Below are 13,667 nucleotides of genomic sequence, written 5' to 3'. Positions count from 1 at the left end.
AACCCAATAGCTGGGTTTGTCCCTTTTTAACCCAGCGCTGGGTTATATTTAACCCAGCATTTTTTAGAGTGTAAACTTGCTGCGTTGGCAAGGGGCGTGACAGTACTGAAACGCCGTCTAAGCTGTTCGCCAATCAGAACGCACTTTGTAATAATGTAAATTGTCTAAAAAATAATGTGTTTTTCGAACCACCAAGGATGAGAGCATGTTCTAGTACACCCCCAAAACAAAATCAAGACATTGTAAAAGAGCATAATAGGACCCCTTTAATCTACCATGTTAAAGCTTGTATCTTCAGAGTCACTTCTGTGTGTTTTTACTGTAAGGACAGTGGGATAAAATCTTCTACTGATGACAAACAGTTGACCCTGATAATTGAGCAGTCAGATTACACTGATTACAATGAGAATCACATGACTGCAGTGCTTCAAACTGTGGATAATTTCCTTTTTTGATCATATCAAGAGGAATAATTAAATCTATTTCAGTTTTGATGAGTCATTTGATTGATGAAAGGGAAATTGACCCAAAATGCATGTTATCAGTTTATTGTAAACCATTCATGCATGTGTTTAAATGTTACATTTTTGGACCTCATCATTTTTAATCAAAATGTCATAACTTGACCTTTTGGTGAAACAGGTTTTTAGTTAAATTTTGTGTGTGTGTGTGTGTGTGTGTGTGTGTGTGTGGGTGTGAACTATCCTTTTAAACATAAAATAAGTTTAAGGTGAACATTTAAACATGTCAAAGTCGTCAGTTTACAACATGAGAAGAAGATCATGCCTAATCTTACCAGTAGGTGTCAGGAAAGCACAAACTAAAATTCAAGTTCCTTCTTGTGGTGTCAATTTATTTTGTCTACTTTTAAACCTAAAGAAAGCAATGTTGTTAAGATGTTTCATAATACAATATAAACATATTATACATTATATATTATAAATATTATGTTATAAATAGGCCTATAATTCATTATATAATCTAACATTGTGTTCTTTGTGTGCCCTCCAAGCTAAAACATCAGATTACAGTGATTATTACGATGACAGTGTTGAAAACTATGGATCACCATGCAACAATGGAAACACAAAGGCCTTCAGCGAGGTTTTCCTTCCAACCCTGTACAGCTTAGTTTTCATTCTTGGCTTCATCGGAAATGGCCTGGTAGTGTGGGTCCTGATCAGATACCGTCAAAAATCCAACATGACAGATGTGTGGGTGTTATGTGTGTGTGTGTGTGTGTGTGTGTGTGTGTGTGTGTGTGTGTGTGTGTGTGTGTGTGTGTCAATTTTCAAAATATGTCTATAGGCTAGAATTTTTTATTCATTTTGTTTTAGTTATTTTAGTACGAAAGTGAGAAATGTTACCTTTTTAAATACATTTTTATGTTATTTTATTTTATTTTACTTTTCAGTTAACAAAAAATTTTTTTTATGGTTTTAGTTTTAGTTAACTATAACCACCCTGCTGGTAACGTATGCTGGACCATACATTTCCATGTGACAGAAAAAGATCTGTTGCAACTTCTGTTAACTCATTAAACTCCACATGTATCTCATCCCATGCTATGCTACCTTAAATTGCATATCTTGTTAAAGAGACATGGCTTGTTATTTTCAGATTGATTTATTATTATTTTAGAATTCCTATTCACTCTTTTGCTTCAGCAAATCCGCCTAGCAACCACCTAAAACACCCTAGCAACCACATTACAATGCCCTGGCCATTACCCAGAATACCCTAGCATGGTAGCAGTGACCACTCGCAGTTTCAGCAAGTGCTTAGATGTTTTTTTGAGGTTAATCTCCTAGGTATGGTAATCGGTTTCTTGGCAACAGGCGTAAACCTGAGTTATTGTGAAAGCAGGAGTTTTATGGTTAAAGTTTACTCAACCAGTGCTGATATTACACACACAAAAGCCTCATTCAGGGGCCCCGGCATCCCTGCAAAGCCTCGTAAAGAACGGACAGATCAAACTTTAGCTGGCTGGAGCCGAGAGCTCTTTGCAACACTGTCCGTTCAACAATAATAATCATCTCATCAGGAGCCATTTTAGTTGTGTACTATATATTGTTGTTTAAGGTCCTTTGAAGATTAAAAAAGTTCTTGATGTTGCATTATAGCTTTTTCAGATCAGCCTGTTGGTTCTGTGATCTTTTAAAGAAACTAAAAGTGAAGCACTTTTGAACTCTTCAAAGCACCAGAACGTAGATAGTTTTCTGAAGAACCAAACTACACTGTAAATAATTAGTTTTCGAAGATGTAAAAAAACCCAAAAAAAACATGAAGAGTGTTTTACAATAAAATACTAGGCCTAAATATTTCTACTTCAAAATTTCACATTTAATTTAATATATTACTTGCTGTTTCTTTGTCATTATTTGTAAAATGTAGCAGTTTCTGAGTGAAAATAGCTTCAGTTTAAATACTTTTTTTTCTGGTGTGCATTACTTATATCGCTGTTTTGGTTGGTTGCTAGGGTGTTCTGGGTGATTACTGTTGCATTGTCAGATGGTTGCTATGCTGTTTTTGGTGGTTGCTAGGTTATTGTTAGCAGGGGCGACCTTTTTTAACTGGGGGGGACCAAGCTGTCAGCAGTAGATTCACGATTTTGATTTCACGATTCGATTCGATTCACAATTTTTATTTTTTTTACAAAATGAGATTTAAGACAAATTATAAATTAAATCCCCTAGCCAGTCCAATTTTTTCAGTCCAGAAAAATCACCAGCTCTGTCATAGACGATAGAGTACGATCACTGTGGTTACCGCTACAGGCACAATTGAGGCAGCTACCAGCTCCTCATAGGACCCTGGAGTCAGTAGTGTAGCACATACACATGCAGAGAACGTAAAAGTCGGTGGCAGCACCATCGTCATATGTGTGTATTCTATGGTCTTTGGTTTATTGACAACAGAGCACTAAGCGATTTTTGCCAAACGATGTTGATATTTGAAAGCACCAAAACAAACCTACAAACCTCGCCCCTATTTTGAATCTCCGCCCCACGCCGTACGTACGCAACCATGGCAACGACGATCACGGAAACAAGTAAAGATGACACACAAGCATATTCAAACAAAAGCCAACACTCTTGCCTGATCGTAACCCTTCTTTTTAATGTTTTGTTTCTCTGGTATTTTCCTCTTTTTTTTTTATCTGTCATCTCTCTCTATCTATAGTCGATCTGCTAATATCTGTCCTGTGCACTCAAATTGAGCGCTCTCTTCTCGCTATCAGTACAAGACACACCCCCTTACTGCTGATTGGCTACAAGTGTGTTTTGAGACTCGGTCAGACACTGCGGTCAAGCGTTTTTCAAAAATCGCTTGGTGCATGTTTAAGGAGCAGCGGGCCCGGGCCGCCACTACTTAGGCTAATGTACATAGCGAAAACCCTGATTAATCCTCTGTTTACCGATGTCACCTTTCATAGAGACAGTGAGGGGGATGGATCGGGTCACTATGAATCTGGCGGGGTCATGTCCCTCCCATCCCTAGTGCCATCTGCGCGCCTGATTGTTAGGCAATTATGTAAAAAAATAGATAGAAATATTTAAATACATATTTTATCTATATTTAATATAGTTCAAATTAATTGGTATATATTAATTGGTAAATAGTCACTCGAATGGCATATACTGTATATCAAACATATGTCATTGCTTTACAAAAAAAGTACTGTGGTAATACCATGGTACAGGGATATGAAATGGTACAATGGTGTTTTTATGAATTAAATTTCTTCCCGTGGTATGCATTTCTTGTAAAGTTTAGTAAAGTTTTGTGTTTTTCCATTTTTAGCTCCTGAATCAGGGTCCACAGTTGGCTTTAGCAAGAACTTCATGTGGTGTGGCAAATGTGAAGTATTAAGCTTCCGAAATGTGAATCTGAGGAACAAAATCATGGCATTTCTTCATGTTTTTTTGTGATAGGTGCATTTTTACAGACCTGGGATGCTTGTTATTCAAATGCAGTGATAAAGTAGCTATGTTTCCATCCAAAGTTCTGAATTTAATTTGTGTGTGAAATTGGAACATCGCATAAATCATTTGCGAATAAAGCACAGTTTCCATCCAGCAAAACGAAGAGAGCAAAATCCAAACTTCCTGATAAACTGGTGCGAAATATATCTAAGAAAAAGGTCATTTGCAGCAGTGGGAGAAGCCACTGTGGGTCTTTCTTCTAATAAATTACTTGCGCCTCAGGTAAAAAAACACAATAAACGCGCTCATGTTATCTTATAACGGAGTTGCCTGCTGTTTGGGAATGCAGTCGTGTAAGACATTTCTGGGAGGTAATCATACCGAACCACTTTGACAACAGACTTTGGCTCAGGCATTTCAGAATGACCAAAACAACATTTGGTTAGTCCAGTTATGCCATCCCATTGCTTAAAGTCACATGACTTTTTTGATGCGCATTGAGGAATTTATTCAGTAAATGTGTTTCCATCATAGTTTCTGCATATGTTTTCTTATCAGATAAAAAAAATGTATCCCCCTCAACTGAGTGCATAAGTATTTAATGCACATTTTTTGAATTGATGCACATCTTGGCATTTCCATCAGGCATTTTTTTATGTGATATCCCAAAATGCACATTAAAAATAGGGGGATGGAAGCATTGATTAAATACATTTGTTATAGGACAAAAAAATAATAACAATAATGCAAAAACTGTTTAATAACTGATAATATAAGTAAAAAAAAATTGTAATACACCTGAAATTGGCAGTGTAGTTAATTTTGGATGCTGACTACAGAGGTGAGTTATTCACTATCCACCACTGCTCTATATCTACAGTAGTTAAAGATCTGTAAATGCACGTCCAGAGGGCCATTAACAAAGTTTAAAATGGCTTTTATCAGGCTCTGAATCTGATAGCTCATTTAAATTCACTGTTTAAAGATCAATTCAGTTTGAAGATCAGATCAGATATGCCCATTTCTGAGTGGAATAAGTGCATTTTTCACCTTTCGCGTATGTAGGACACAAAAAGGCTCTCTAAGATTGTGGTAAATCCACATTCCACTTCACTTCTCCTTTTAAAGTGCCATTTTCTTACTGAAATTGTTTCAAACAATGTTAACACACAACGCCTCTGATTTTCCATGTTGAACTTGGACTCGCTGTGTCCTGTCGGGCTCACAATGGCTGCATTACGTAATGCACACACAAACACTTTCTTTCTCTCTCTGGATGCTGTGATGCGTGTTTCCATTAAGAGGGAACTAGTTAGAGCTGGATATGACCATTTCCCATGTGAGGACTGGCCAGTAATTACTGCTCAAGTTTCAGAAAGTGCACATAAATGCTGAGTTCTGCGAAGCCATTATGACACCACAGCCACTGCGAATGTGCTTAATCATTCAGAGCATATTACTACAGATGCAAGACTCAAAACTGAAATGTAAAATATATAAAAGATGCATCACTCCCTCCTAATAACTAAGTTAACTAGCCAACATTTCAGATTCCAAACGGGTCCCTACCTATTCAAAAACTGAAATAAAAATGTTTTGTAGTTGTAAAGGCATTGCTAGGCAGTTCTTGGTAGGGAAAAAAACGATTTAAAAAAAAAAAAAAAATGTATTAATTTTTTTTTTTTAATTCTGATAAAATGTTGATTGTGGTTGTGATTTAAAATGCTTTAAGTTTGTCTACTTGTTTGTAGGGCTATATAATTTGGCCAAACATTCTGTGGTTTATTATTATTATTATTTAATAAACAGTTCTAATAATAAATCAAATATTAAACAAAACAAAAAATATTACTATTGTAATATTTTGCTAAACATTGTGTATTTAATTAAAAATTATAAGAATAATTGTATTTTACAGTGCAACAGTAAAATTACAATACTAAATTTTATTTAAATTCTATACTGTATATATATATATATATATATATATATATTAAACAAAATAAGAAATATTACTATTTGAATGTTTCACTAAAACAGTGTGTATTTAATATTTAAGAAAGAATGATACTAAGAATTATTATTCTAGATTATTTTATTAAAAACTTTTATTTTACAGTACAATTAAAATTACAGTACTGAAGTTTATGTCTTTCTTAGTTTCTTTATTTTCAAACATTAAACCATCAAGCTTAGTTTTGCGGAAAACTAAATGGAGTCTTTAAATCTTCTTTCTTCTTGTCAACAGCTGGTTTATGTGGGGTTGTCATTATAAGTTTGGCAAGGTGGTTGGTGCAAGTTGTGTTTTCAAATGCAAGTTATATTGTAGGTAACCCAAACTCAGAACAGATGCAGATTTTGCGTGAAGCAGCATTTACTGCGACCCAAGCCACTCTGCAATGCTGAAAACACCGGATCATGAGCTGCTCTCGTGTTAAAGTATACAGTTAAATACACTTCACATACACTTATTTAATTCAATTGCAGCAAGCTGTTTTATTTCGATTAATCGTGCAGCCCTAGCTGCTGGGATGCTGTTGGGCAGTTTATAGCTTGCTGTTTACTTGGTAATCCAGGGTACTTTAAATATTGGAGTTACCATGGTACATGCTTAAAAAACATTGCTTAAAAAGCATTGTTTGTTAGTGCTATAGTGAACACTATACCAGAGCGACCTCAGATTCTGTTGGATCCGTATGCAGGGCCTGCTAGCATGGCTGTTCTCCAAACCCGATAATTACAGGCCGTCGGAAATGTAGCATACACTTCCTGGCACCCGTACAGACTTACAATCTGTACAGCCTGCTTGCATGTTTTTTGTAACCAAAACTCAGCTTCTTTTTGTAGCTTTTTTTTGTAAATTTGCTACATTTAGTCAGTTTGATTCGTGAAAAGAAGTGTGGAGAGACTCCTTTTATGTGGAGTCAAATGATTGGTCATTTTTCTGAAGAACTGAAAGCAAAAAATATGAATTTAACTTCGCAAACGTTCCTTTTCAGATCTGGGCTTTGGTTGATGATGTTTCTGTGCAGTTTCAGCCTAAAAATAGTTTCTTTCAAAATTCAAACCGAGTTGAAATGGTAACTCTTTGCGATTAATTACTGTAGTTTCAAATGTCTAAATCTTCTCTGGTTAAGAGGAAGAAAAAGTCATCTTGTCTTCTTAAGCGAGGTCTACCTCGAGTAATTAATGCAAAACATTCAGCAAATTAGGTATCATTTAGGAAAGTTTATATTCCAGAAACTTTGCTTTTCCATGTCCAGACTGAACCCGCAATCATTCCTGCATTGAATCTATTATTTAAATTAGAATCTTTTTCCAGACGCTGTTTCATTAGCATAGTTGAGTGCTTGAAGATGGAGGCATGGTCTGTCCCACTGACAGTCGGGGATAGACACGTTCGATACCAAGAAACATGTCAACAACCAAACAAGTAGCTTCCTGTCAGCTACATTGGGGGAAGCAATGTGTCCTTTGTGACAGCGGCTCTGAAATGCACTCGCACAAAAGGGAGATTATGGCTGGGCTTGTGTCAGAGTGGGACTGGAGTGTTGGCGTGGAGTGGCACTGAAAGACTCGTACTGTGCGACACGCTGGCGCTGAAAGTTACGCAGGCCTGCATGTGCTCGACCTTCACGATTGATGCAAAGCCTTTGGCGTTGATTATGTAACAGACTCTATTATTTTGATTTTAAGCACCATTAGATGCACCAAATGGATTTAGTAATATATATTTACAGTTAATTGGTCAAAACTCACAGCCAAGATTGTATGCTGCTATGGATTGTTTCCAGATTAGTTTCCAAATTTGCTAGTGTGTACAGTATGTGTTTGTCTGGTAAGATGTTTTTAAAAAGTCTTGCATGCTCACCAAGGCTGCATTTATTTGTTCAAATATATAATATAATAATAGATAAAAAAAAGAGCAATATTTGTAAGATTTAAATAGCTATTTTCTATTTGAATACATTTGAAAATGTTATTTATGCAAATTTTTTTAGCATCATTACTCCAGTCTTCAGTGTCACATGATCCTTCAGAAATCATTCCAATATGCTGATTTGCTGCTCAAGAAACATTTCTTATCATTACAATGTTGAAAACAGTTGTGCTGCTTCATGTTTTTTTGTGTAAACCATGATACATTTATTTCAGGATCCTTTGATGAATAGAAAGTAAAAAAAAAAAAACAGCATTTATTTGAAGGGATGTAACGATTACAGCAGACGCTTTTATCCAAAACGACTTACAAATGAGGACAATAGAAGCAATCAAAACCAGCAAAAGATCAATAATATGCAAGTGCTATATTAGTATATTATTATAGTATAGTATAGTGTTATATTTCAATTTCACAAAGAAATGTGCAGCATTTTGTCCAAGCAAAAATAAAAGGACACATTTAATTTATAATTTGTCTTAAATCTCATTTTGTTAAAGAAAAATCTTTAAGCAAATCGAGTCGTGAAATCAAAATCGTGAATCAAATCGAATCGTGAATTGAATGAATTGTTACATTCCTATTTATTTGAAATGATCATGTTATGATTATGATTAATTTAATGCTGATTTGAAATTCATTAAAGGGGTCATATGATGCTGCTAAAAAGAACATTATTGTTTCGCTTTCACAACGAAGCACAGCGTCTTCACGACATGGCTGCAGTGGCAACAACAATACTACAGTGAGAATAAAAGTTACGCCTTCTTTATTTGCGTGAGCATTTGGGCGGCGTTATGCAAATCTTCCCACATAGTGAGGTAGATATGTGGGGGCGTGTTAGAATGAGCCGTTTTAGGTAGGTGTGGCTGACTCTTAACTTTTATAAAGAATATCTCTTTGGATTTGAGACTTTAGTCTTCGCAAATTTACAGATCTTCTTTATGCACCAAGAGCTTGTAACACTCCAAAGAGAAAGGAAAAAATGAAATTGCATCATATGACCCCTTTAAAGTTAATTTCTTAAAAAAATTCACACTGTCCCTAAAGTTTTGAACAAAAGTGTATAATGCTTAAAACTGTCAGTAATAATAATAATAGTTAGCAAGCATCATGGATTCTTCTCAAACAGGCTTCCATTTTCCAATCAAATGGGTTGTTCCTCCCCAAACTTAACGCTATTGGTTGAGCTAGATGAATGTTTTGAAAGCGTGATCTTTCATTCTTGAGGAAGTAAAAAAAACAAACAAAAACCACAGACAATACTTTTTAGTATCTGCATATTTAAGTGAGATTGAAAATGTTTTAATTTCTGTTCTGTGCAGGTGTTGATGCGCCCACTCAGTACAGCTGTGAAGCTCACAATGAGAAAGGCCTCACAGTATCCAGAGAAGCTCACATCAATATCAAAGGTAAAGCCGATCTGAGAACAGGGGAATTTTTTATAATATATTATATTATATTATATTATATTATATTATTAGCATTCATGTTATGTTTTTAATATATTTTCATTTGATTTAGTTTGCATGATAGGACTAGGTGTTATGATCCCAATATTCAGCACCATTTAGCTGCACCATAGAACATTTTCCCTTCACTGTGAGCAGAACACAGTGAGACGCAGCAATTGTTACGCTCTGATTTTGGTTCAGCAAGAATCCAGGATCATGGCCTAATCCATGTCCGTGGTACTTGCCTCAATACCCAATAATCAGTTGTGAATTCACAATTGCTTTATGCGTGACTGGAGAACAATAAGACAAAGGACTAGTATGGTAAGATGGATAGATGAAGATGGTGCAGTTCTTCGCTGCAGTCATTGGGTGGGGATCCTTGACGTTTTGATGATATGTAATGCTGTACATGATGTGTACTTATCTTTCATGGATGTTGCCAGTGAGACTCCTTATCCGATGTCCATCAGATCCCAGTTTCTCTGTGAACTTTAGCCTGGGTGAAAGATGCCCTTTGTTGAGGTGATGTTGCCAATGACCTTTGTAAGGTGTTTCCACCAATGCAACACATCATCAGTTGTGTACCCCAGCCTCATTGGGTGTTTCGGCTCTTTATCACAAGACACCCTCAGCCGAGGCAGGCCCACCACAGGCTGATCAGACCCGGGTGTGTGTCACTTTGGCCCCGTTTACACTGTCAGTTAAATGTGACCCAATTCCGATTTTTTGCTCATATGTGACAGATCGGATCTGTTCTATGACAGTGTAAACAGAAAAAAAACGCATGCATTCGGGTATTTCGAGATCGGTTTCAGGCCTCATTCATATGTGGAAATGAATCTGATATAAATCAGATATGTGCCAATGCGACTGTCATGTAAACAGGCAGATCGGATTTTCTGAGGCATTGCGTTCTGTACGTCATTAAAACTGCGACAATTTGGTACTTCTCCTCAGTTTAATGACGTCATATGTGACCCGTGCTGGCAAAATGAGTGTAAATTCGCACGGGCTATTTTGAGCTACAGGCAAAAAAATTAATAAATTGTGAAAAATGCTCCAAGTAGTAATTAAACATCTAAAACTCTTTATTTGTACATTTTCTGAGAGGATTACCTTTTCTCCGCTCGCTTCTCGCACTGACTGTCATCCAAAGTGAGTGCATATAGCGGTGCTTCTGACGGCGCGCAATCCCGATAAATAGCCTACACACATATACAGAATTACAATATTTCAGTATTCACGCAAACATAATCTGTTCTGTCTTAAGTGAACACTTGGGGAAAAACATCTGATGTGTAACATTATATTAGATCCGTGCATTACAGTATAGGACGTCTGTCTCATTTATGTTAATCTAACAATAAAATAAAAGAGGGAATCACTTCATTGAACTGCTTTTGTAGTTTTAATAATCAATTTATTTGTAATGAACACACTTAAGTTATTTTTACATTTGATTGTTTGTTTTTCGTACATGAATGCTTTTGTTTAGATATAAAATGATAAAGGTAATGCATTATTTGTTTCTTTCTAGGCTATTTGTTCTACTGCTTTTTTTTGCATCTGTTCTTATTTATAATAGCAAAGATAAAATAAAAAATAGCTATATTGTGATTATTAATATAGCAATTAATTATAAGAAAAGACGATGGACTTCACTCTATCGACTTCAAATGGGTGTAGCTCAGTAATTTTTTGTCTTTTTTTTTACATTTGCTCATTGTCTCTTTGTCTCATTGACTCGTTTTGTCAGCACAGGTCACATTATTCTCAGGAGGAAGCACATGTGGAGGCGGTAAATGACAACAACGCATGCGCGATGTTTCAGATGGTATGTGGCAAGTGTAAACACATGAATCGGATATGGGTCACAATTGAAAGAACGTGTAAACGGACAGCCAAAAAAATCGGATATAGGCAACAAATCAGAATTGGGCATCAAGACCTGCAGTGTAAACGAGGCCTTTGTTACATGGTCATTTTTCAGCCCACCCTGTGTCCATCCGCTTCAGCCACAGCCAGTGGCTGCTTCTTTCTGCAACAGTGGCCAGTTCCCTGACTATCGTCCGCTGGACCGGTCCTCTGATGCCCAACTCCTTCAGCGGCCTTATAGTGGAACTAGCCACAAAGCCCCTGCAGCCCACTTCAACCGGGTATACTTTCACTGTCCAGCCCCGCTCCTCTGGCTCAGCTGCCAAGTTGGCATATCGCAGCTTCTTCCTTTCAAAGGCCTCGTTAATAGCCTCTTCCCAAGGGACTGTCAGTTCGACTATTATGACGATCCTACTGGAGTTGGACCAGAGAACAAGGTCTGGGTGCAGATTGGCAATTTGACAATTTAGAATGGGAAAGTGAGTCTGTGAATTAAGTCGACTCGCATTTCCCAGTCCCTGGCTATATTCAGCTGGCCTGCGTCAGGGGACAGGCACTAAGCCCGCTTTTCCTCCCCTTCCCTAACAAAGGACTGCCTTTTTGGTAAGGTATTCGTGGCATTTTGGGGGATGGCGTTTGTTGACACTCTCTTGGTCTCTATTGCTGCCGCCAAGCACTTCAGTACTTGATTGTGGCGCCATGTCAGTGGTGTAGTCTACGTGATACGCAGGTATACGCCGTATACCCAGGGCCGGATTAACAATAGGGCTAGCGCTATTATTTAGTGGAGCTTTGCCGTAAATTCCATGTATTACCATTAGATATTGAAATGTCACGTTTGAATTTGGTTTACCAATTAAATGCATTTATTCTGTATTTGAGTTTTGAACGGACTGTACGCGTATCTATCAGGTGATCGCTGCGCCTGATGTCCGCATTCACCTCCACTCTTCACTTCGTTCTGGCATAATCTGGAAATGGTCACGCAAAGAACAATATTCGATAAGTAAAAATGTCAGCTATTCTAAAAAAAAAAAATGTGAGAGAGGGGCTCAAAAAAAAAAAAGAAAAACGTAAAAGACAAACAGCAGATAAAACATAGTCAGTAAAATCCCCAGCTATCAGGTTATTTTACTAAAGATGATGATGGAGTAGAAGTTGTGAAACAGCAAGTGGACCGGGCACATGGAGCAGATCAAAACTATCGTCCACACAGATTTTAGGTTAGTTTGATTATTAACTGGATGGATGTATTTGACTTTTTGTGTTTGAACAAACTCTATATATTCGCTTAAGGGTTGGGAAATAACCCGGTAGAAAAATGTCAATCGTTTTGCGCGTCATGATGTAAACTTAAACGCGTTTTGAACATTGTGGTTTTAAAAACAAATGGTTTTAAACTGTTCATGGACATTAAGCAGCGGGGCAGAATTCATGTTGGTAAATGCGCGCGTTAAGACTGTTTCAGCCTGATACGCGCGTCGCGCACCTGCTCGTACAGCGCCTGACTAAACTTGAGTTCTTTTTCGCTCCTTGTGCTTAAACGTTCAAATACACATAGTTATGTGTCAAAATGCCAGTCGTTGCGAGTATTCTCGTCAACACAGTCAGTAGTGTCTTACATGAACGTTAATAGTTAAAGATAAAGCATTTGTAGTAGTAGGCTATATGAGATCCTGGCATTATATGATCTTCACCCAAAAATGAAAATACTGTCATCATTTACTCACCCTCGAGTTGTTCTAAACCTGTATAAATTTCTTTGTTCTGCTGAACACAAAGGAAGATATTTGGAATGATGTTAATATCCAAACAGATCTTGGGTCCCATTCACTACCATAGTATTATTTTTCCTACTATTCACCCAAAAATGAAAATTCTTGTCATCATTTTTGGGTGAACTATCCCTTTAACAATTAATCCTGAGTATTCATACACTGATGTTTCGCACCAGGTTTAGAACAACAACAGAATTTTCATTTTTGGGTGAACTATTCCTCTAAAGCAGCCTATAGCTGCTGTTGCCATTTTTGTCAATATTGTAAATCTAACATCAGAAAGAAAATCACTCACTGTCCTTGACTGAATCACTTTTGTAAAATAAGTAAGAATTAATGTATATTGAATTTATACAGTGAAGACTATTCAGTCTATTTGTACATTTACTTTATACAATATAATATTTCTTATTCATTTTTTTCAGTTTTTCAAGTAGGTTGATTTCGTATGTATCTTTATGCTATTATAATTTGTGACTGTTTACTTGTTCAGTAAGCTTGGTTTTACTTGAGCTAGTATTATTTTTTTGTGATATTGAAATTGGTAACAAGAATTATGAAATTTCAGTGCATAATTTTTTGATAGCATAAAAATCCTATTTATCACACATATACAGTGTTGGGTGTAATATATTACAAGTAATGCAAGTTACGTAATCAGATTACTTTTTTCAAGTAACTAGCAACGTAA

At 36.6% G+C, this 13,667-nt stretch overlaps 1 protein-coding gene across 3 annotated transcripts in view; it reads left to right on the top strand.

Annotated features, from left to right (window-relative positions):
• mertka (c-mer proto-oncogene tyrosine kinase a) overlaps nucleotides 1-13,667 on the top strand; it is a 53,367-nt gene that overhangs the window by 9,013 nt on the left and 30,687 nt on the right. For 2 of the 3 annotated variants that reach the window (XM_016474637.1, XM_016474636.1), the window contains exon 5: nucleotides 9,192-9,278. The exons of the other annotated variant lie outside the window; for it this stretch is intronic. In XM_016474637.1, the coding sequence (XP_016330123.1) occupies nucleotides 9,192-9,278 (87 nt within the window). The remainder of the gene's footprint in view (nucleotides 1-9,191; nucleotides 9,279-13,667) is intronic. 3 annotated transcript variants of the gene reach the window in all.

The sequence above is a fragment of the Sinocyclocheilus anshuiensis genome, unplaced genomic scaffold, assembly GCF_001515605.1.
Source record: "Sinocyclocheilus anshuiensis isolate Anshui unplaced genomic scaffold, SAMN03320099.WGS_v1.1 scaffold300, whole genome shotgun sequence".
Classification (NCBI taxonomy): Eukaryota; Metazoa; Chordata; class Actinopteri; order Cypriniformes; family Cyprinidae; genus Sinocyclocheilus; species Sinocyclocheilus anshuiensis.
The sequence above is the reverse complement of the archived record's forward strand: the minus strand, read 5'-3'. Positions and strand labels throughout refer to the sequence as shown.